Source organism: Natator depressus, chromosome 24 (assembly GCF_965152275.1).
Source record: "Natator depressus isolate rNatDep1 chromosome 24, rNatDep2.hap1, whole genome shotgun sequence".
In the NCBI taxonomy this organism is placed as follows: Eukaryota; Metazoa; Chordata; order Testudines; family Cheloniidae; genus Natator; species Natator depressus.
In genome coordinates this window covers 14369729-14391783 of record NC_134257.1, presented here as the reverse complement: position 1 = coordinate 14391783, position 22055 = coordinate 14369729, and the positions used below count along the sequence as shown (strand labels likewise).

Below are 22055 nucleotides of genomic sequence, written 5' to 3'. Positions count from 1 at the left end.
GCCAGTCCCCGCCCTGGCCTGTTCTCCTTGGGGCTGGTGGCTCTGTGTGGGGCAGGCGGGTCCCGGGGCAGGGAGGGGCCCCACGTTGTTGCCAGGTTTTATCATCAGCTCCCAGAATTTCCTTGGAGGCAGGACAAAGCCTGGGCCGGACCCTCCCCTCCCCCAGGCCCGGCTTTCAATGGAGCCTTGTGTGGCCGCCAGCGCCGGACAATGGGCCTCTGTGCGCGGCTGGGCCGGGGGAGCCCCATGGGGCCGGGGTCAGCGGAAACCAGCGTGTGCCCGGGATGGGGACAGGGCAGCAGCCATGAGAGCCAGGATTCCCCACTGCCCCCCTTCCCCCACAGCCCAGCCCCCCGCAGGGCCCCTGCCCCCTTCCCCCACAGCCCAGGCCCCTGCTAGCCCTGCCCCCCCCAGCTCCGCCTGGTGCCCCCAGTGCTGACCCACTGCCCCCTGCTAGCCCAGCCCTGCCCCCCCAGCTCCACCTGGTGCCCCCAGTGCTGACCCACAGCCCCCTGCTAGCCCAGCCCTTCCCCCCCCCCGCTCCGCCTGGTGCCCCCAGTGCTGACCCGCAGCCCCCTGCTAGCCCAGCCCTGGGCTTCCCCCTCCCCCCAGCTCTGCCCGGCACCTCAAGGGAGTGCAGACAGCCAGGCAGATGGCCAGAAGCGGGTCTGAGGGTCCGTGCTGCTCCTGGTTTTACAGTAAGTTGGGGAAAGGAAGCAACTGAGAGGTGAAAGTCAATCCTGGGGTATCCAGGCCCCAAGTGTGGGGGGGGCCGAAGGCCCAGCACAGCTGCTGCCCCCTGCAGCGGGGGTGGTGGCGCCTGGGGCGGGTCTCCTCTGATCTCCCTGCAGGGGGCTGTGGGGAGCTGTCAGGGCAGGACCACCCACCCCAGGCCTCTGCCTTTCACTGTTGAGCGGTTCCCACAGTGCAGAGCCAGGCAGGGCAGCCAGGGCTGGCAGTGTGCCCCAAATTCCTGCCCGGGCACCACGCGAGCCCCATTGTGCTTCCCCAAGGGACTGGCACCAGCCCCACTCCCCCCGCAGCAAAGGGGCCTTGAACAGGCAGCCAAGAGCCGGTGAGGAGGGGCAGAGACTGGCCAGCAGCGTCCACTGAATGGCTGCATGGGCAGGGATGGCGTGCCCGGTGCTGAGATGCAGCCACCTCTGGGTGGAGCAGCTGGGGAACAGCTGCAAATAATGCCGCAAAAGTTCAGGGCAGGAAGTGAGGAATCCAGCTGCAGCTGATGGGGATTTGCACAAGCTGCAGTTTAGACGTGACACAGATACACTGCCTGGGACAATCCATCTTCAGTGTCCCCATAGCACAGTGCCCCTTACTGAGCCCCCAAAGCACAGCGCTCATGGCTGAGCCCCCCACCCCGCTCCCTGCAGCACAGCGCCCCTGTCATGGACTCCCAGGTCGTGTCCACTTTTGGCCCGTGCGGTCCCTGGGGAGAACCCCCTTCAGTGCGACAGCCCTTCTCGGGGGTCCACTCTCTCTTGGGGGTTAAGCCCCTCCGGCCCCTGGGACTGCACCTCTCTGAGCCTTAGCACACCTGTCTCTCGCCGTGGGCCCCCTCAGAGAGTCCACTTGCTCTGGACCTCCGGGACCACCCACTCCCAGAGGGAATAATGCCCCCTGTTCTCCAGACCGGAGCGACTCTCAGCCAGCATAACACAGGAGGGTTTATTGAGCATCTGAACCCAGCACAGGAAACTCTCAGGGCCTCAGGCCTGGCCTCCCCCAGCAAAGCACATCTAGGGGTCTCCCCTGCATCCAGGGGGGCCCTGCCTGCTCCCTCTCTCCAGTCCCGAGCCCCCCTGCTTCCCCACTGGGCATCTGATATCACCTGCCCCAAGCCCCACCTCTGTCCATTGTCTTCTCTCCAGGTAAACAGGGTCACCTGGGCCTCCTTTCCTCTCATCCGTCCTTTGTTCCCCTCTGGCTGGAACCGGCTGGTCAGGTCACCGGGGTCCTCTCTCCGCAGCCCATTGTCCTCCCACCGGCCAGAGCCGGAACTGGTGACTCCCGAGCTGGGCCTCCCGGACACCAGTCACTGGGGTGTCCATTCTCCAGGCCGCTAGCTGGCCCTCTGTAACAACAACCCCCCTCCCCCACCACCTCGTTAAACCAGTAACACCCAGGGAAACTGAGTCCCACCCCCTCTGCATGCAAACCATTGAAAACAACAAGAAAAGCCTCTGCTTCATCACAGCCCCCTGCTGAGCCCCCTGCTCCCTGCAGCCCAGCACCCCCTACTGACCCCCTGCCCCGCTCCCTGCAGCCCAGCGCCCCCTGCTGAACCCCTGCCCCGCTCTCTGCAGCCCAGCGCCCCCTGCTGATCCCCTGCCCCGCTCCCTGCAGCCCAGCGCCCCCTGCTGAGCCCCTGCCCCGCTCCCTGCAGCCCAGCGCCCCCTGCTGACCCCCTGCTCCGCTCCCTGCAGCCCAGCGCCCCCTGCTGAGCCCAGGTTCTCCTGCCAGCTGTGGAAGGGGAGTTGGGCTCTCGTGTTTAGAGCCAGGACCTATGAGATCTAATTATGAGGTCTAAGGGCGCTGGAACAATTTTTATCATGGGGGTGCTGAGAGCCATTGAACCAAACTGTAAACCTGTATAATACGGAAACCACTTCAAGATGGGGTGCTGCAGCATCCCCCGCATCCCTAGTCCCAGCACCTATGACGAGACCCCAGCTCCCCGCCCTGAACTGGGGAGAGAACCCAGGAGCCTTGGCTCCCAGCTGATGATCCATCCTGCCCACACCAGGTCTCGCTGTTAAAGTGAATGGAGGTCCCCAGTCCTGCTGCTGGCACGCCCATGGCAGGGCTGGAGGTGCCCATCACCGGTTCTTTAACCTTTCCCAGCGTCAGCTGCAGCACCGATGTCACGGAGTGTGGGGGAGTCCAGGCCCTGCACCCCTCTTCCTGGGATTCACTGAGACTCTCAGCCAGCCAGTAAAACGGAAGGTTTATTGGACCACAGGAAAACAGTTTCAAACAGAGCTTGTGGGTACAACCAGGACCCCTCAGTCAAGTCCTTCTCGGGGAGCAGGGAGCTTAGACCCCAGCCCTGGGGTTCCCTGTGTTCCACCACCCAGCCCCAAACTGAAACTAACCCCCCCTAGCAGGTTCCCTTCTGCAGCCTCTGTCCAGTTTCCCGGGCAGAGGTGTTACCTCCCCCTCCCCCTCCTGGCTCAGGTGACAGGCTCTCAGGTCTCCCATCCCCAGGGCACATTCCCAGGTCAACGCTCCCCCCTCCCTACTGCGTCACATCGTCACAACCCGCCCTCCCGCTTTATCTCCAGGGGCCAGGCTGTGCCAGGGCTCTCGCTGCTGGGCAACGTCCGCATCTGGGAACGGCAAATACAGAGCTGGGAGGGAATGTCCTGAACACACAGACAACTGGGACCTGCTCCTGGCCCTGGGCTCCCTGCCGGTGCCCCTCACTCCCGACCTGCAGCCCCTACTGGCCCAGTCCCGCCGGCCCCCCTCACTTCTGCCCCAGAGCCCTGACAGCCCCCCTCACTCCGGCCCCACAGCCCCACCGACCCAGTCCTGCCTGCCCCTCTCACTCCCACCCCACAGCCCCACCGGCCCAGCCCTGCTGGTGCCCCTCACTCCCGACCCACAGACCCTGCCAGCCCAGCCCTGCCCTGCCTGCACTCCTCACTCTCAAACTGCAGCCATTGCTAGCCCAGGAATCCCTCATTGAATGTTGACTTCTAGCATGCTGCATAATCCTGCAGTTCTATTACCCACAACCACCCAGGAACTCAGGGCCCCCCAACCCCACTCCCCTCACAAAGGCAGAGCAAGAACCCAGGAGTCCTGACTCCCAGCCTGCCTGCTCTAACCCACCAGACTCCACTCCCCTCACAGAGCTGGGGAGAGAACCCAAGAGTCCTGGCTCCCACTCTGACACTTTGCAGCACTGACACACAAGAGGGGACCATGCAGAGACCTCCAAACTCGTCTCCCTGGTGCCTGGCCCCCGAGGGGCTGCCCGATCCCTGCTGCGGTGCCTGGATCAGCTCCTGGCTGGCTGAGGTGGAGGATCTAGGCTCAACCCTCCCCCCCTTGGAGCCCAGGCAGCCAGACCTGTCTCCACCTGCCTGGGTGTGGTCTGGACCCTGCCCTACTTAACCAGCTGAGCCAGGAGAGGGCTGAGCTGTACTGTCTGTGCCTAGCTGCTGTTGCTGCTCTGCCCTGGGTAAGTCACCTGGTGCTGCCCTCACTGGGCTGGGGGATCCTGGCCCTAGTGTGGAGCTGCTGCCCGTTGCTGGGGGCAGATTGTCTGGGCGTGGGGCAGGTTGCCCTGGGCGTGGGTATTGGGGTGAATGTGCTGAGCGCCTGAGCGCCTGGCTTCTATTCCTGGCTTGGCTGCTGGCACCCCAGGCTGGCCTTGCTCTGTGCCTCAGTTTCTCCATCTGTAAAGTGGGGAGGATAAGGCCAAGAAGGCCAATGGCATTTTGGGCTGTATAAGTAGGGGCATTGCCAGCAGATCGAGGGACGTGATCGTTCCCTTCTATTCGACACTGGTGAGGCCTCATCTGGAGTACTGTGTCCAGTTTTGGGCCCCACACTACAAGAAGGATGTGGAAAAATTGGAAAACATCCAGTGGGGGGCAAGAAAAATGATTAGGGGACTGGAACACATGACTTATGAGGAGAGGCTGAGGGAACTGGGATTGTTTAGTCTGCGGAAGAGAAGAATGAGGGGGGATTTGATAGCTGCTTTCAACTACCTGAAAGGGGGTTCCAAAGAGGATGGCTCTAGACTGTTCTCAGTGGTAGCTGATGACAGTTAAAATGCTACAGGAGGGATGCTGGGTTGTGGGGGGTCTGTGCAGTGCCGGGAGGGGAGGGGAGGGGGGGCCCTGATCTGTGGGGAGGGGAAGGGGTCTGTGCGGGGCCTGGAGAGGGTGCAGTATTTCCCATTACGTCCTCAAAGATCCTGGGGGCCAGGGCTGCCCCTGCCCCGTGTCAATGGCTGTTCTGGGTGGCCAGCTCAGCACTGCGGTACTAGAGCTCTGAGGTCCCGGTGGGCAGGCGCCTGGCACTGGGGTAGCGATGCCTGGTGCCGGTTGAGGGGGTTGCACTGCAATGTGAAAATGACCCGAGCCAGGCCTGGTTCACTGGGATTGTTACTGGAATAATTAATCCTGCCCCAGCTGGGGGCTAAGGGGTTACTGCTCTAGGGGGTTGCCTAGAAACACGATTAGCCTGAGCCGTGCTGCACCCTCAGCCTACCAGCTCCTGTCAGCAATGGGGAGAGAACCCAGGCGTCCTGGCTCCAAGCTCCCCTGGTATAACCCCTAGACCCCACTCTCCTCCCCAAGCCAGGGAAAGAACCCAGGCATCCTGGTCTAATCCCTAGACCCCACTCTCCTCCCCAGGCCAGGGAAAGAACCCAGGACTCCCGGCACCCAGCCAGCTCCCTCCCCTCCCCAGGGCAGAGCTGTGGTGGGCTGGACCCTTTGCTGCCCCAGGCGTCTCTGGGGCAGGGCAGAAAGAGGGGACCCTGGGAGGTGGGTTTCTATGGGCCACACCCTGGCCTGGCTCCCTGTGCAGCGGGATCAGCCAGCTCTGAGGCCTCAGGCTAGGGAGACGCCCTAACCCTGGAATCCGCCCCGGGGAATCCTAGCAGCCTGGGCCTGGGCTCCCTGCCGCTCCCACAGCCCCAGCTGGCTCTAGGAGCGGGAGGTAGCTGAGCGCAGCGGCCCCCCTGCCCAGCAGACACAGGCTGAGCGAGAGCTGACAGCTGGTTGATGAAACCAGACAAATCCAGACTAGCCAGGGGATCCGTTTGCTCCTGGGAGAGGAATTCACCTTTGGCACAACGGCCCCAGGGTTGGGGTGGGGCTGGGCTGGGCGGGTTCTCCCTCGCTTGGAGACAGGGCGGCCTACTGGGTAGCTTGGATTGAGTCCTGGTCCTTCTCTGTGCCTCAGTTTCCTCAGTTGTACTGGGAGATCGTGATATCGGCCTGCTCAGAGCCCTACTGATGAGAAGTGCTAGGTGGGGGCTGGGGGCCATCCTGACACCCAGACTGGGCATCTGGGGCTTGAGTCCCTGGGATGTCCTACTGGGGTGACTTGACCGGGGCAGTTCAATGGCTCCAGGTGTCCCAGCCCTGCCTCGGGGGGCACTCTCCATCTGGGGGCAGAGCTGAACCCTGGCCATGTGATGCTGGTGGGTCAGGGCTCCATCCCAGCCTGGTTCAGGGGTGTCGGACTGTCTCCTGTGTTGGATGACCCCCCCCCACCGGCCCTCCCCTCTGCGCCTTACCCCAATGGTACAGACCCGACCCTGGCTGCAGCTCTGCCAGCAGATATAGCACCCCTAGGAGAGGGGGCAAGGTTAAGGATGACGGGGAGGAGTTAAGGACATTCCAGCTCTGCCAGCTGCTATGACCTCCTTGGGAGAACGGGGTGGGTTAAGGACATCCCTCAGCCAAGCATCTCTCTTGTCCTGGAGGGGGCTGGGTGGGTGGCCGGCCTAGTCTCTGGGGCAGCAGGGCTAAGGGGCCCTGGGTGTCTGGCTTGGGGGGAGGAGTGTGTTGAGCTGGCTGAGGCCCTCCCACCTTTCCAGAGCTGGAGGAGGAGCTCCCTGTCCCATTGCCAGTCCTAGCCTATCTTCTATCATGTGCCACCCCTTGGACCCCTGCCCTGCTGTGATGGGGGCATGTGTGCCCTGGTGCTGCTCGGGCTTGGCGCTGCCCCCATCCCCCCATCTGAGCACTGGGGAATCGGCCCAAGGGCCACCCAGAGCAGAAGGGGAGGATGCTGACCCAGAGAGGTGCAGCAAGCCAGTGGCACAGCCAGGATGGAACCCAGGTGTCCTGGCTCCCCTCCCACCCTCAGCTCTAACCACTGGACCCCACTCCCCTCCCAGAGCCAGGGATAGAACCCAGGAGTCCTGATCCAGCCCTGGCTATGCTCCTCACCACCCCACACGCTTTGTGGACCGTTTCTGGCCAGTTGCATTGGCCCCTCAGGGAGTCCACTGGCTCTGGGCTCCCGGGGCCTCCACGCCCAGAGGGAGCAAAGCAGCCCCGGTCCCTAGCCTGCAGGGACTCCCAGCCAGCGTAACACAGGAGGGTTTATTGAGCGTCTGAACCCAGCAGAGGAAACTCTCAGGGCTTCAGGCCTGGCCTTCCCCAGCAAAGCACAGCTAGGTCTCCCCTGCATCCAGGGGGGCTCTGCCTGCTCCCTCTCCAGTCCAGCAGCCCCCTCCTTCCCGCCGAGCATCCTATATCCCCTTCTCCAACAGCTCCTTCCCTGTCCTTTGTCCTCCATCCCAGGTAAACGGGGCGCTGGGCCCCTCTCTCTTCCGTCCTTTGTTCCCCTCTGGCTGCAACCGGCTGGTCAGGTCACTGGGGTCCTCTCTCCGGACCCCGCAGACCTTTGTCCTCCCACTGGCCAGAGCCAGCTGCCTGCCAAGCTGGGCTGGGCCTCCTGGTTGCTAGGATACCCCATCTCCAGGCCATTCTCTGGGGGTCCCGGCTGCGAGGTGGGGTCCCAGGCAGGGCTCTGCACGCTCGGCTGACTGACCTCGCCGGTTACGAACCCACGGCCCCAGCTGGGGAGAGAGCGAGCGCCCTCAACTGACAGAAGACGCCTTCATGTCTAGGGGGCACTGCTCTGATCCAGCCCCAGGGTGGGGGCTAGCTGGTGGGGGGAAGGAGGGAATGGGGCCTTTTACCGCTAGGGGGCACCACTCTGATCTGGCCCCAGGGTGGGGGGGAATGGGGCCTTTTACCTCTAGGGGGCACCAGCTCTGATCCAGCCCCAGGGGTGGGGGCTGGCTGGTGGTTTGGGGAGGGGGCGGGAAATGTGACACGGGGGCCCAGGCAGATGTTGGTTTAACGTTGGGGAGTGAGGTCTAGGGGGGACCCAGGAGTCCTGGTGCTGGCCCCTTCTCAGCTCTAACTGCCCTGCCCCTTTGTGTAGGGACCTGCCCCCCAGACGCGGTTCCAGGATGCAGCCAGTGACCACCGGCCTCCTGCTGCTCTTGGCAGGTGAGAAGCTCCCCACAGCGCCCCCTGCTGGAAGAGGCTGGGGCTGGAGTAGCCAGGAGCTCCCCCTCCGCCAGCTCTCCTGCCCTGCCCCCCACAGCGCCCCCTGCTGGGAGTCCAATGCTATTTTCTCTTTCAGCAGCGTTTCCTGCCCTGAAGGCTGAACACCCTACGGGTGAGTTCACCCTCCACTCTCCTGCTGCCAGCATGGTCCCTAGCTGCCCTGGGAGGCGGGAGGGAGCAGAGGGGACTCACTGGGGGTGGGGTGACAGGGGCACTTCAGCCTGGGCTGTCACTCCTCTGATGGGGTGGGAAGGGTACAGGCCTAAGGAAAATGGAGCAGCTGGGGGAAGGATACCAGCCTGGACTGGTCCAAGGAACCCAGGAGTCCTGACTCCCAGCCCCCACTCCTGCTCTAACCCAGTGGAGACCCCACGCCCTTGCCAGAGCTGGGGGTAGAACCCAGGAGTCCTGGCCTCATGACCCTAACTCTTTCTTTTCTGCCCCACGCCAGATCCAGCAAGCCCCTTCTTTTATGGTAAGTGCCGCTCCTGCAATCTCCCTCCGCTGGCATCTCCCGGGCAGGACCCCGCCAGCTGAGCCTGGCACAGGGAGGGGCTGGACTAGCCAGGCCAGTCTCCTGCCCTCTCATGGGGAGCTGGGAAGTAGCCTGGGATGGGCTGTGGAGAGCCCGCACTGGACCAAGGGGTGGAGGAGGGAGGGAGGATGGATTGGATGGGGGGAAGAGGGTGGGGGAGTGGAGGGATTTGGGGATCTAGTTGGAGGTTCTGGGTGTGGGAGGATAGGGGAGTCTGGGATGGGAGGGATTCAGGGGATGTGGTGTTGGGCGGGGAGGAATTGGGGGGGCAGGGGGATGGAGGAATTTGGGGGATTTGGTGTTGAGTGGAAGGATTTGGGGGGGATTTGGTGGGGATTCAGGGGACATGATTGGGTGGGGGGATTTCATGGGGGGGTTGGGGGACATGGTGTTGGGTAGGGGGATTTGGGGGGATGTGGTGTTGGGCGGGGGGATGGGGGGTTCGGGAAATGTGGTGTTGGGTGGGGGTTCTGGGGGTGGATCTGGGAGCGTGGGGGCATAGCTGAGCTGCCCCTCTGCAGCAGAGGGAGATGATTTAGGGGTCCCCTTAGGCCAGGTTCTTACGGCTCCTCTTCCCCCAGACTGGCACCGCCTGCGGGTCGGGGGGCTGATCGCCGCCGCCGTTCTCTGCACCCTGGGGATTGTCGTGCTGCTCAGTGAGTGGGGTGGGGGCAGGGACTGGGGAGGGGGGTCTCAGCACCCAGCAGGTGAGGGTTGGATGGGGGTGTCCCAGGGCGCTAGGAAGGTAGGTGGGGGGGGCCTCAGAACTGGGACAGTGTCCCAGTGTCCATGGGGTGATGGGGAGGGGGGTGTCCCTGTGCCCTAGGGGTGTCTCGGCAGCAGGAGGGTGGAGGTGGGGTGGGGATGTTCTGGCACCTGAGGAAATTGGGGGTTGTCTGCACTGAGCATCTGTCATTAGCGGTGGGGGGGCAGTGACAGGGGGGCAGCTGTTCCTGGGTGGAGGGGATCACTGCTTCTCCCCCACCAGGTTTGTGTCAACCCTCCCCCCCCACCCTTTTTTTTTTTTTTTTTTCCCTAGGTGGAAAATGCAAATGCAAATTTAACCGCAAAGCCAGGTAGGGGGTGGGGTCTGAGGGGTTCAAGGGGGGGGTGTCATGCTACACTTTGGAAGAGGTGGGGTCATGCTGTGGCTGGGGATGCAGGGGGTTCTGCTGGGGGTGTGTGGTGTGAATTGGGGGAACCAGTGGGGGTGGGGTAGTGAGGAGGGGGCATGGTGTGTGGGTGGAGGGGTCAGGCTGGGGCAGTGGGAGGTCGTGGTGTTGGGGGCGGGGGTGGGGGGGGTAATGTTCCAAATGCCCATAACCCCCTCTCTTCCTCCTCAGCCGGCGACCAAATGAGCCCCTGCACCTCATCACCCCTGGTAAGTCCCCCAACCCCTCTCCCTTTCCTGGTTGGCCCAGGGGGGATGCATTGGATTCTGGGGGAGGGAAGGGGATCTCTAAACTTGTCACCCTGACCCTTGTGGGCCTCCTCCCGCTTCCCTATGTCGCCCCCTACTGGCTGCTGGTGGGAGAGACCTCTTGGGCTGCAGAGGGGAGGGGGTCCTATGTGGGTCTAGTGGGTTGCATGTTTTTCCCCACCCCCAGCTCCACAGACTGCTCCCACGGCTCCTTTGTAAGCGGGTCTGTTCCTCTTTTTCCCCCCCCCCCCCCCACATCTCTCCGCAGGCAGCACCAGTAACTGCTGAACAAGGATGGTCCCGGTGCCAGGTCTCGCCCGGGGCGCTGGCTCCTTGCTGGGACATCCCGTCCCCCCACCCTCCCCATCTAGGGAAGCGGGAGGGGGAGAAGTTTTTTAACTGAACTTTCCACTCTGTGGAATAAAAGTCTCCTGAGCTTGAAACCCTGAGCAAGTCATGGGTGCCTTTCCCCGCTGTGGGGCACCAGCTTCCATCCGGCCAGGCGGGGGGACAGGACTGGCTGACTTGAGGGGGGGCAGGGAATGGGACAAGGGGCCCTTCCCCTCTAGAGGGTGCCAGCTCCCATCTGGCCCCAGGGCAGGGAGGTAGGACAAGTGGCCTCTCCCCCTCTAGGGGGCGCTGGCTCTGGTGTAGGGAAGGCCCCGGTGGCTATGGGGCAGAAAACCAGGAGGAGAACCCCAGGAAAGCTCCTGGTTCCAGCAGAGTGTGAGGAACCTGCAGCGTCCCGTGAAAACGCGTTGAATTGGCTGAACTCTTGGTGAAGCCCCGGCTGGGCTGGCCAGAAGCCTGGGGGCCAGGCCCTGCGCTCAGTGCGCACCTAACTACTGGCCAAGAAAGGCCCAAGTTGCCCCCGGTTTGCGGGCTGGGCATGGGATGAACCACAGGCATCCTGCCCCTACTCAGCTGCTCTGTGCCAACTCCCGCTTCAAGCTGGACCCTTGCCAGCTGCTCACACAGGCAGTGCCAAGCAGCCAGCCCTTCTGCCCTCCATGTAACCCTGTGGACGGCGCATGCCGCTGGCCCTGGGGAGCCCTGGATCCAATTCCACTGTGCCGCAGGGGAAGACAGGGTTGGGAGAGGGGTTTCCAGCTCTCGAAGGCTCTCCTCCCTGCCCCCTACCATCCTTTTCTTGCAGCCCTGGCTAGCTCGCCTGGGTCCCGCTAGACGGGGTGCCACGGGCTGGCCACCAGCGCTCTTGGGAGCCTAGCTCCCTACGCCCCGCAGCAGCCAGGGCTAAACAGTGGCTACCCCGTCTCTGGGGCTCCTATAACCCAGGCTGCCTGGGTTAAACTGCCCTTGCCCTGCCATCACAGCTTCCCTCTCAGCTGAGCCAGGCCTGCCCCGGGGGTAGCTGGGCAACACCTGTGCCCATCCTTTCTCCCTGGCCGCAGGGAACCTGCTCTCCCCTGGCCCAGCTGCCTGCTGTAGCCACAGGGCTGAAGGGGGAGGAGCCAGGCCATGTCCTTAGCCGTATTCCAGTGCAGCATTAGGCCGGCATGGCTGGGCTTCCAGCCCGAGTCCTGGCAGGGGGGACTGCTGCCAGAGCCACTGGGCCAAGGGGAATGTTCTGGAACTGTAGGGAGCCTGTGTGACTCAGTTTCTCTCTCTACTTTGCATTGTTACCTCAGGGGTGTGAAACGGTTAACGCTGTGGCAGGAGCCAGGAACCCATGGTCTGTGTCCCAAAGCTGGGGGATGGGGACCTGAATGGGACTAGCTGAAACCTGCCCTCTCAAGGGTGGAGTCAGAAGGCCCGTGGGAGCCTGAGGGGGCCATCAAGCACCCTCCCCCCAACACACACACAGGGGAAGGTGATTTTGCCCCCCACCTCTCAGCAAGAGGAGCAGTGCCAGCGAACAAAGGGGGGAGGAGGATTAAGGGCTGCCCTAGGAAGGGGTGCAGGGTACGCAGCCAGATGGCCCTAGGTACCCCATGCCCTTCCAGCCACACCCCTCTCCTAGGCACTTCCTATTGGCTACTTTAGGCTCCTCCCCACTCAGCCTGCTGGCTCTGGTGGGGCTCAGCCAGTGCCTGATGTGCCCATGGTTGTGGGCACCAAACGTGCGGTCGGGGGGCACTGGGGCGTGGGAGGGCCCTGGCAAGGTCGGTGCTGCCACACTCAGCATTGCAACAGCTAAATACCCTAGGCCTAGGAGTCCTGGCTCCCCCCTGCTCTAACCACTAGACCCTCTGCCGCTCCCAGTGCCTGGGATAGATCCCAGGAGTCCTGGCTCCAAGTCCTGCCTTGCTCTACCCTCTAGACCCCACCCCCTCCCAGAGCTGGAGGTAGAACCCAGGAGGCCTGGCTGTCTCCCCCTTTCTCGTCTTTGCTCTGCCCCCCACCCCACCCCACCCCCCATCACAGCAGCACAGGGACAATATATAGTGTTATTTACAGAGCTCTGGCTGGGGTAATGGGGCAGGGGGCATTGGTCGTGTCTGGGGGAGGGGGACAGAGGAATGCTCCATGCTGATTTTTCAGCAGCTGCCTCCAACCTGTGTGCCCCCTGCCCATCCCAACATGGGCACTAGCTACACAGGCACCCCTGAAGTCCCTATTGCCCCCAGGGGCGGTGGGGGGATGGGGCACCTGTAGCTGAAACTGCTGGTTAGTGACCAGCAGGGGTGGCAAGGGTTAAAATTCACCAGCTGGTTGAGGCCTATTGGACTGTCAAGTCCTTTGTTACTCCCCCAGCCCAGAGTGGGCCTAGCTAGCCCCATAGCCTCCCTTCCCCCTGGAGCCGGCCCATGAGCCATTTAGCCTGGCATCCTGTCCCCTCCCATCAGCCCCATGGGCCCATCTAGCCTGGCATCTTGTTGCACTGGTTCAGGCCCAGGGGGTGCCCAGCAGCTAAGAATCCAGCCCATGAGCCACCTGGATGGGGGGCCTTCATCACAATTTTATTTTAAAAGCAAAATTAAAAACCAAGGACAAATTAGTTGGAGAAAAGTAAATAAAATTCCAACTTAACGGAGAAAAAGGCAAACAAAACCTCCCTTTGAATGACAGGACAGGACGGGCCCCCCCTTTGAACTGACCCCCTTAAACGGGAACTAAAACAAAGGGCAACTGGGGTGGGGGCGCCTGAATTTTCTATTTAATGTTTTTTAAAAAGGAAAGAAACAATGGAATGAAAACAAAGCAAAGGTTGGTACCGAGAAAAGTGACAGAATCAAAGCAACAGGGTATTATTGTGGGGGGAGGCTTAAAAGAGTAAATAAAATTAAACAATTAACGTGACTTTTAAAACTTTGAGACAAAATGACTCAGTAAATGAACCCGAACATTTAATGTAGGGGAGATGGAAAAAGATTTAAAGGCTAAAAAGGAAATGCCATCAAAGTAAGAAACATGAAATGAATGAAAAAGGCAGCAAATGGTTTTCTTTAATGACTCTGTGAAATGACTCAGCAGTTTAAAAGCAGGACCTGACTGAAAATTGAATTTTTTTTAGTTAAGGAAAATTGTAAATGAATAAAAATTTGAAAAAGACACACCTGAAAGGGAAACGCTAACGATGAAAAAGCCACAGGACGCTGGCTCTTAACCAGAAACGTTTGTAAAGAGGTGGGGAAGAAACAAGTCTCTGAAATCCATTTTTAAAAATGTAACAGGGGGAAACGGCTCTTAACCAACTCCAGAACCGATTTTTAAAAGGCAGGTGGGCGGGCGGGGGGTTGGCATCGAAATAGGTTTGAAAAGTCGCTCCCTGCTGCTGTCCCCACCTAGTGGGCATCACTGGCACAGCCTCCTCCTGCTCCGTTCCCCCTTGTCTGGGGCCCGTTCTGCACCCCCAGTGGCCATGGCCGGTGCTGCACCCCCATTGTCTGTGTCTCTTTCTGAGCCCCGGTGGCCACGGCTGGTGCTGTACCCCCCCCACTGTCTGCGTCCCCAGTGACCAAGGCTGGTGCTGCTCCCCCACATTGTCTGAAGCCCGTTCTGCGCCCTCGGTGGCCATGGCCGGTGCTGCACCCCCATTGTCTGCGTCCCATTCTGTGCCACCTGGTGACTAAGGCTGGTGCTGCTCCCCCACATTGTCTGAAGCCCGTTCTGCCCCCCTCTGCCCCGGCGCGGGGCTCAGGCACTCAGGTCGATGGTGATGTGCCGGTAGATCTGCGTGTCTCCCTTGAAGCTGGCGGCGAAGACGAAGTCCCGCTGGTGGACGGCCAGGTGGGCAAAAGATCGGGGCGCCTGGGTGTTCAGCTCCTGGAAGCGGACAAAGAGGCCCGAGCGGGCATCGTAGCGGTAAACTTGGCTGAAGGAGTAGTCGTTGCCCAGCACGGCATAGCGGTGGCTCCCAATGCCCAGCGGCTGGAAGACCATGGAGCCGCGCGATGGCATGTGCTGGACGTCCCGGAACATGGAGCCCTCCCAGCGCATCACCTGAGGAGGCAGAGAGGACTGTGGGTTATGCCAGCAGGGCAGAGAGGCTGGAGATTACAGTGGATGAGAAGCTTGACTGGGATGATTTAATTGGGGTTAGTCCTGCTTTGAGCAGGGGGATGGACTAGATGACCTCCTGAGGTCCCTTCCAACCCTGATATTCTCTGATTCTATGGGTAATGCCAGACTGGAGGCAGAGGGCATCATGGGGGACAGAAAGCATGCTGAGAGAAGAGAATGATGGGAGTGGCTGAGTGGGAGCAAAGCAAGATGGGAGCATATTGGGGGCAGAGACAGAGAGCATTATGGGAGCAGAGCATGCTTGGCCCAGTCAGAGCATTCTGGGAGCAGAGCATTCTGGGAGCACTGTTAGCAGGGTACACCGGGGGCACACTACGGGTTTGCTGGATGCATGCAGGGCATGCTGGGAACGGGGGGTGCATGCCGGGTGCAGGGCACGCTGGGCACAGGGCATGCTGGGAACAGGAGGTGCACACAGGGCACACTGGCACTGGGGGCACACTAGGCGCAGGGCAGGCTGGGGTCAGGGCAAGCTGGGAACAGGGCACATTGGGGGCACGCTGGGAACAGGAGGTGCACACCAGGCACAGGGCACGCTGGCACGGGGGGGCACGCTAGGCGCAGGGCAGGCTGGGAACAGGGCACATTGGGGGCACACTGGGAACGGGAGGTGCACGCCGGGCACACTGGCACGGGGGCACGCTGGGAACAGGAGGTGCACGCCAGGCACAGGGCACCCTGGCACGGGGGGCATGCTAGGCGCAGGGCAGGCTGGGAACAGGGCACATTGGGGGCACACTGGCACGGGGGGCACGCTGGGCACAGGGCACACTGGCACAGGAGGCACGCTGGGGTCAGGGCAGGCTGGGAACAGGGCACAATGGGGGCACACTGGCACGGGGGAGCACGCTGGGCGCAGGGCACGCTGGGGACACGCCGGGCGCTGACCTTGGAGTCACCAATGAAGCGGGTCAGGCACACGTAGACGTCCCCGTGCAGGCGGAAGTGCTTAACGGCGTAGACGTCGTCCATGTCGGGGATGTCCGTGTGGCGCAGGAAGGCGCGGCCGGGCCGGCTCCACTGGTAGACCACGGGGCGCTGGGAGCTGCTGGCCAGGATGAGGCTGGGCCGGCCGGCGAGCTCCAGGAACTCCACGTGGGTGTCGCGGTGCCAGGCGTGCAGGGCCTGGTGGGCGTAGAAGCCGCGCCCACCCCAGCGGAAGAGCGTGGTGGCGCCCGCCTTGGAGCTGTCGGCCACGGCCAGGAACCAGTCGCCGTCCACCCGGAAACTGGCCAGGGCGTTGGGCTTGCGGATGCGCTGCGGGCCCAGCTCCTGCAGCCGCACGAAGCGCCCCGAGGCCTCCTCCTGGCGCCACACGTGGGAGCCCCCGGCCAGCTGCGCCAGCACCACCAGCAGCCGCCCCTCCACCACCAGCGGCTTGCAGGCCACGGGCGACGAGCCTGTGGGGGCAGGGGTCAGGGGGGCTGCCCCAGGGGGCAGGGGTCAGGGGGGCTGCCCCAGGGGGCAGGGATCGAGGGGCTGCCCAAGGGGGCAGGGGTCAGGGGGGCTGCCCCAGGGGACAGGGATCGAGGGGCTGTCCAAGGGGGCAGAGGGCAGGGGGGCTGCCCAAGGGGGGCAGGGATCGAGGGGCTGCCCAAGGGGGCAGGGATTGGGGGGGCTGCCCCAGGGGGACAGGGATCGAGGGGCTGCCCCAGGGGGCAGGGATTGGGGGGTTGCCCAAGGGGGGCAGAGATTAGAAAGAGGGAGGAAGGGAGAGGGGTTCAGGAAGGCTGCACGGGGGAGGGTTTTGGGGGGAAGGCTGTCCCTGGGGTGGGGAGATGGGTTAAGGGGGTCAGGGGATCTGCCTGGTGGGAAGAAAAGGGGCAGCTGAAGGTAGGGGTGCCGGGGGGGTGGGTGATCTCATGGAGGGGAGGGGGCTGCTCCGGGGTATCCCTGCAGGTGGGGTGCAGGGGGCACTGGCGGACATGGTGGGGAGGCGGAGCACAAGGGGACTCAGGGGTAACCAGCGGGGCTGGGGCCCTCGCTCACCGTTGATGGAGGCGTAGGCCCGGAAGGCCCCGTCCAGGTGGTCCCACTCAAGGAGGCTGCAGCGCCCTGCGAAGGGCTGGGTGATGGCCACGTGCTGCTCCCCCCGGTACCAGAACGGCTCCACCGACAGCGCCTGGAAGGGCAGCGACTGGAACAGTGCCAGCGCTGGTGGCGGGTTGAGGTTAGACCAGGGCTGGGGAGCAGCTGGGTGCTTGGGTTCATCCCCAGCTCTGCGCTCACTTCTGCTTCCTGTGCCAGCCTTGAGACAATAGAACCCAGGAGTCCTGGCTCCCAGCCCCCTGCCCCCAACCTCCCTCCCCTCCTGGGTCTGGAGATAGAACCCAGGAGTCCTGAGGCTTCTCACACAGCCAGCTCTGGAGCAGTTTGTGTCTCACCAGGAATTGGGTTGAGATGCAGCGAGGGCAATGAGCTAAGAAGCATTTTCCCTTCCAATGGGTTCACCCAGGGCTGAGATGCAGCCACCTCGGGCGGGGCAGCTGGGGAACAGCCGCACATAACGCCGCATGGGGCCGGCTACCCGATGCTGGGTGCAGCTGGCTCAGGGGTTCCGTACCGGTGCTAATGCAGTCAAAGTCCTGAAGGTGCAGCTGGCTCAGCCGGGTGCCGTTGAGCTCAGCTGGGCCCTGGCACTCGCCCAGCTCGGCGCTGGCATTGGTGCTGCTCAGCCACTCCACCAGCCACTTGATCCGGCAGTCGCAGTGGAAGGGGTTCCCCCGCAGGTCCCTGGTGGGAGAATCGCCCCGCGTGGGGCCGGGGGACATGGGGCAGGGGGGCCGGAGCCAGGCAGCAAGGCCCTCCTCTGCCCCTCCTCCCCACTGCTGCCCCCTCCTCACCCTTCATTTCTTCCCCCTCCTCTTTTCTGCCCATCTCTACCCCCCACTGCTCCTCCGCATCCCCTCCCCCACGCCTGCCCCCCAGTCCCACCTCTGCCCCCCACTCACACATGGGTGAGGGCATCCAGGCCCCGGAACAGGTGGCGTGGCAGCGTCTCCAGCTGGTTGTGTGCCAGGCTCCTGGACGGGGGGAGATGTCAGAGATGGGGAGGGCCCTTCAACACCGGCGCCTTTCCCCTCTGGGGGGTGTTTGCTCCCATCCGGCCACAGGGCGGGGGGCAGGGTCCCGTGGGGACAGAGGGGTCCCAGTGTGTGTGGGGGGATGGGGTGGGGGTTCCACGGGTACGGGCTGTCGGCGGGTCGGGGAGGAGTGTGGGGATGGGTTCCCTTGGGGGTTGCCCCATTGGGGGACTCATTTTAGGGGTGACAGGAGTGTCAGGGGGAGGGGTCCCCTTGGGGGGTGTCACATCAGGCTGATGTTGGGGTCCCTGGGAGGGTGTTAGTGCCAAGGAACTGTGACCTCTGGTGTCAGGGATCGCAGGGGGATATCAGGGCTGGGTGTCAGGGGGTTCTTGGGGGGGGTCTGTCAGTGTTGGGGTGGGGGGTGTTGGGGGGCCAAGGGGGTCAGTCACAGGGGTCCCTGGGGTCTGCTATTAGGGTGCTGGGGGGTCACCATGGTCTGTCGGTGCTGGGGAGCTGGTGAGGTCCCCAGGGTCCATCGGTTTTCGGGGGCCAGGGGGGTCACCGGGGTCTGTTGGTGCTGGGGGGCCAGAGGCCATGCGCGGGGGGAGTGTCACTCACAGATGCACAAGCCCCTTGAGGCCCCGCAGTGCGTTCTTGGAAATGGAGCCGACTTTGTTGTTCTCAATGAACCTGCAGGGGGAAGGAGGGAGGGGGGGCTCTGTCAGTGGGTCATGCCCTGTGTGCCCCCTGCTTCCCTCCCCCACAAAGTCCCCTGTGCAGACTCCCCCTTGCACCCCCACCCCCTCGCACACTCACAGATACTCCAGGTGCAGGAGTCCCACGAAGGCATCGTCCCTGATCAGCCCCAGGGTGCTGGATGTGAACAAGCTGGGGAGAGAGGGGGAGTCAGTGCCCGCCGGGACCCTGAACTCTTGACCTCCCTCAATCCCAGTCCACAGCCTCCGCTCCCGCCAGACAGCCTTGTCCTGGCTCCAGAAGGGGAGTGGGGCCTTATGGTTAGAGCGGGCGGGGACTGGGAGCCAGGACTCCTGGGTTCCCTTGCTTGCTCTGCCACAGACCTGCTGGGTAAATCTGGGCAAGTCATTTCCCTGCTCCGTGCCTCAGTTTCCCCTTGCCCCCTGTGTCTGTGTAGATGGTGAGCTCTGTGGGGCAGGGCCCGTCCCTCACTGTGCCTGGGTGGCACCCGGCTGGGGGCTGTGAGCATTCCTGGGCTAACGGTGAGCGCCTGCCCCCCACAAGACTGCCCCCTCAGCTGCCCCCTCTGAGCAGCACACATCCATTTGCACATGCACCTTCCCATATGCACTGGCTGACACACACCCATTTGCACACTCGCCTCCCCGTACACACTGGCCAGCACACACCCATTTTCATGCTAATACGCTCCCTGCCCCCATGGGCTACCATGCACAGACATGGCTCCCCCTTGCACACTAGAGAATTGGGGGCATTGGTCTCCTTACAGCAGCTGCAGGGATGGCGTCTGCAGGAAACTTCCCTCTTGGAGCTCAGTGAATCCGGATCGCACCAGGGACCTGGGGAGGGGAAATGGGGTGTGAGGGGGCTACAGGTCAGAACCGGCACCAGCACCGGTGCTGCACCCATCACCAGGACTCCCACAGAGAGGGCACAGCACCATGGGCAGCTCCAGAGCCAGGAGAGGAACCAAGTCCAGAACCAGCACCAACATCAGACCAGCACCAGCAGTCCAGAACCAGACCAGAACCAGCACCATCAGACCAGCACCAGACCAGAACCAGCACCATCAGATCAACAACAGACCAGCGCCAGCAGTCCAGAACCAGACCAGAACCAGCACCATCAGACCAGCACCAGCAATCCAGAACCAGCACCATCAGACCAACATCAGACCAGAACCAGCACCATCAGACCAGCACCAACCACCCAGAACCAGCACCATCCAACCAGAACCAGCACCATCAGACCAGAACCAGCACCATCAGACCAGCACCAACCATCCAGAACCAGCACCATCAGACCAACATCAGACCAGAACCAGCACCATCAGACCAGCACCAACCATCCAGAACCAGCACCCTCAGACCAACACCACCAGTCCAGAACCAGCACCACCTTCTGATCACAACCAGCACCGCCATCAGGAACAGAACCAGCACTAATATGAGACCAGAACCGACTTCAAACCAGTCCCAATAGCAAACCCAAAGCTGAACCAGAGCCAACACAGAACCAGAACTGACCATAAACCAGAACCAGCACCAGCCTCCTGCCAAGACCCATGTTCAACAGCACCATTGAGAGAGGCAGCCTGGAGGCCCGAGCTAAAACCAGCTGGGAGGACGATGTTAATCAGGAAAAGGAGGCTGATAATTGGACTCATTTCAGAGCCCCGGAGAGACCCCGAAGCGCTGGCAGTCACTGGGTGGAGGAAGGCCGTGCTGGTTCCAAAACCAGCCCGCTTTAGAGGGGCCGTGAGGGCGGTTCTACAACCTATATAGTGCCTGGATGGGAGGAAGGGGAGTGATGAGTATCAGTGGGGGGTGGGTTTACGTTTCCCTCCACATTGTTGGTGATAATGTTGAAGAGCATAATTTATCTTTCTCCGTGGCCCAAGGGGCTCCTGGGACACATAAACAGAGGAGTCTCGAGTAGGGGCAGAGAGGTTCCTCGGCCCTGGTGTGTATACAGCTGGACTCCTGTGTCCAGTTCAAGAAGGAGGCGGATAAATTGCAGAGGAGCCAGAGAAGAACCAGGAGGAGGATTTAAGGCCAGAAAAGTCCAGGAACTCCATCGCTGTAGCTGAGCACAGCGCAGGTCCAGGGGTGACGAGATCCTGGCTAGAACAGAGCGTTAGTCCAGACGAGGAAAGTCTAACATGGTCCAAGGGCTGGGAGTCAAAATTAGACAATTTCAGACCGGAAACAAGATGTAAATTGTTACTGGCGAGAGCATTAACCATGGGAGCAATTAGCCAAGGGTCGGGGATGCTCCCTCACTGGCAATGTTTAAGCCATGGTTGGACATTGTCGAACAGCTCTGCTCTAGGGATGACTTGGGCCCTTCTCCGGCCTGGGAGTCCCACGAGATGTGCACAATGGTCCCTCCTGCCTTGGAATCTGGGACTCAAGCCAGAACCAGGAGCCCCCTGGCACTGAGCCAGCACCTCTATCAAAGCATGACTGGTACCTCTGCCAGAACCAGCACCAGAGCCTTCCCAAGGGGACACCGTGAGCAAGGCCACCAGCACCGTCCAACCCAAACCAGCCCCAGCGCAATGCCCCCCCCGGTGCAGAGCTGTAGTGGAGCTAGTGAATGGCCCAGCACCAGAACCAGCACCTTAACCAGAACAGCCAGCAACCTCTGACCAGAACCAGCACCAGGACCAGATCAGAGCTGCTCCCAGAACCAGAACCAGATCAGAGCTGTTCCCAGAACCAGCACCAAATCAGAGCTGCTCCCAGAACCAGAACCAAAACCAGAACCAAAACCAATATCAGATGAGGACCAGAACCAATGCCAGAATCAGCATCAATGTCAAACCAGAACTAGCACAAACATCCAAGTGGCACAAACACCAGCGGTGACATTGAACCAGTACCAGAACCGGTGCCAGAATCGGCTTCTCACCAGGCCCCATACCAGGGCTGACACCAGTGTCCCACCAGACACAACGCAGTCACCCACCCCAGCCGGCAAATAGACCAGAACTAGCCACAGCAACAGAACTGGCACCAGTGACTGATAAACCCAGCACCACTGAATCAGAACCAGAATCAAATCACAGCTCCAGCTTCCAGTAACAAGGGATTGTGTGACAGGGCAGGGTGGTGAGGAGGGGGGTGCAGGGGTGGCAGAGGGCTGCTGGGGGATCTTACAGGGAGGTGATGTCGGGGGGCAGTCCTCGGGGGACCCCGTCTGTCCTGTCACACAGTGCGTTGTCCTGGGTGCAGCTGCAGCCGATGGGGCATTTCCGCCGGGGGGCCCGGCGCCGCTCACCTCCCCCAGCCGCCAGCAGCAGTAGCATGAGCAGGGGGGCACAGGCCCATGGTCCCCTCCAGCGCATTGTCTGGCCCAGGGGCCCTGGGTTGCTCCCCCCTATACAACCCTGGGACCCCCTCCACGCTGGGGTCCTTCTACCTATTCCTGATTCTTGCTATACAGCTCTCTGCCACCCCTGTATCTCTCCCCCTAGCCGCCCCTGTATCTCTCCGTCCACCCCGTATCTCTCCCCCTAGCCACCCCTGTATCTACCCCTCTATCCACCCCTGTATCTCTCCGTCCACCCCTGTATCTCTCCCCCTAGCCACCCCTGTATCTACCCCTCTATCCACCCCTCTATCCACCCTTGTATGTCTCCGTCCACCCCTGTATCTCTCCCCCTAGCCACCCCTGTATCTCTCCCCCTAGCCGCCCCTGTATCTCTCCATCCACCCCTGTATCTCTCCATCCACCTCTGTATCTACCCCTCTATCCACCCCTGTATCTCTCCGTCCACCCCTGTTTCTACCCCT

General features: G+C 62.1%; 2 protein-coding genes across 6 annotated transcripts; one reads left to right on the top strand and one right to left on the bottom strand.

Moving 5' to 3' along the window:
• The first annotated feature begins 623 nt into the window (after positions 1-623).
• On the top strand, positions 624-10524 carry FXYD3 (FXYD domain containing ion transport regulator 3). Of its 4 annotated transcripts, XM_074938477.1 has the most exons (9): positions 641-698; positions 3927-4207; positions 7948-8015; positions 8152-8187; positions 8527-8550; positions 9192-9266; positions 9650-9686; positions 9954-9991; positions 10299-10524. In XM_074938477.1, the coding sequence occupies exons 3-9, from the start codon at positions 7976-7978 to the stop codon at positions 10316-10318; spliced, it is 270 nt and encodes an 89-aa protein (XP_074794578.1). In that variant the 5' UTR covers positions 641-698; positions 3927-4207; positions 7948-7975; the 3' UTR covers positions 10319-10524. The 4 variants fall into 4 exon arrangements, with proteins under 4 accessions (XP_074794579.1, XP_074794578.1, XP_074794580.1 ...); XM_074938478.1 differs by lacking the exon at positions 3927-4207 and having other exon boundaries at positions 624-698; XM_074938479.1 differs by lacking the exon at positions 641-698 and having other exon boundaries at positions 3329-4207; positions 8155-8187.
• Positions 10525-13956: 3432 nt separating this feature from the next.
• On the bottom strand, positions 13957-21697 carry LOC141977058 (leucine-rich glioma-inactivated protein 1-like). 2 transcript variants are annotated; one of them, XM_074938288.1, is made up of 9 exons: positions 21420-21697; positions 19026-19097; positions 18358-18429; positions 18160-18231; positions 17467-17538; positions 17079-17248; positions 16505-16669; positions 15404-15915; positions 13957-14434 (listed from the first exon to the last, which is right to left on the bottom strand). In XM_074938288.1, exons 1-9 carry the CDS (start codon positions 21605-21607, stop codon positions 14129-14131), a joined length of 1629 nt encoding a protein of 542 aa, XP_074794389.1. In that variant the 5' UTR covers positions 21608-21697; the 3' UTR covers positions 13957-14128. The 2 variants fall into 2 exon arrangements, with proteins under 2 accessions (XP_074794389.1, XP_074794390.1); XM_074938289.1 differs by having other exon boundaries at positions 21541-21693.
• Between the last annotated feature and the right edge of the window lie 358 nt (positions 21698-22055).

Excerpts from the sequence above, each read along its gene's own strand:
- LOC141977058 (XM_074938288.1), bottom strand. The coding sequence starts at position 21,607 with ATGCGCTGGAGGGGACCATGGGCCTGTGCCCCCCTGCTCATGCTACTG. Across the intron at positions 17,249-17,466 it reads CTGGATGCCCTCACCCATGT|GGACCTGCGGGGGAACCCCT; the intron begins GTGAGTGGGGGG and ends TTCTCCCACCAG. Across the intron at positions 15,916-16,504 it reads GGCCTACGCCTCCATCAACG|GCTCGTCGCCCGTGGCCTGC; the intron begins GTGAGCGAGGGC and ends CTGCCCCCACAG.
- FXYD3 (XM_074938478.1), top strand. The coding sequence starts at position 7,976 with ATGCAGCCAGTGACCACCGGCCTCCTGCTGCTCTTGGCAG. Across the intron at positions 8,188-8,526 it reads GAAGGCTGAACACCCTACGG|ATCCAGCAAGCCCCTTCTTT; the intron begins GTGAGTTCACCC and ends GCCCCACGCCAG. Across the intron at positions 9,687-9,953 it reads AAATTTAACCGCAAAGCCAG|CCGGCGACCAAATGAGCCCC; the intron begins GTAGGGGGTGGG and ends CTTCCTCCTCAG.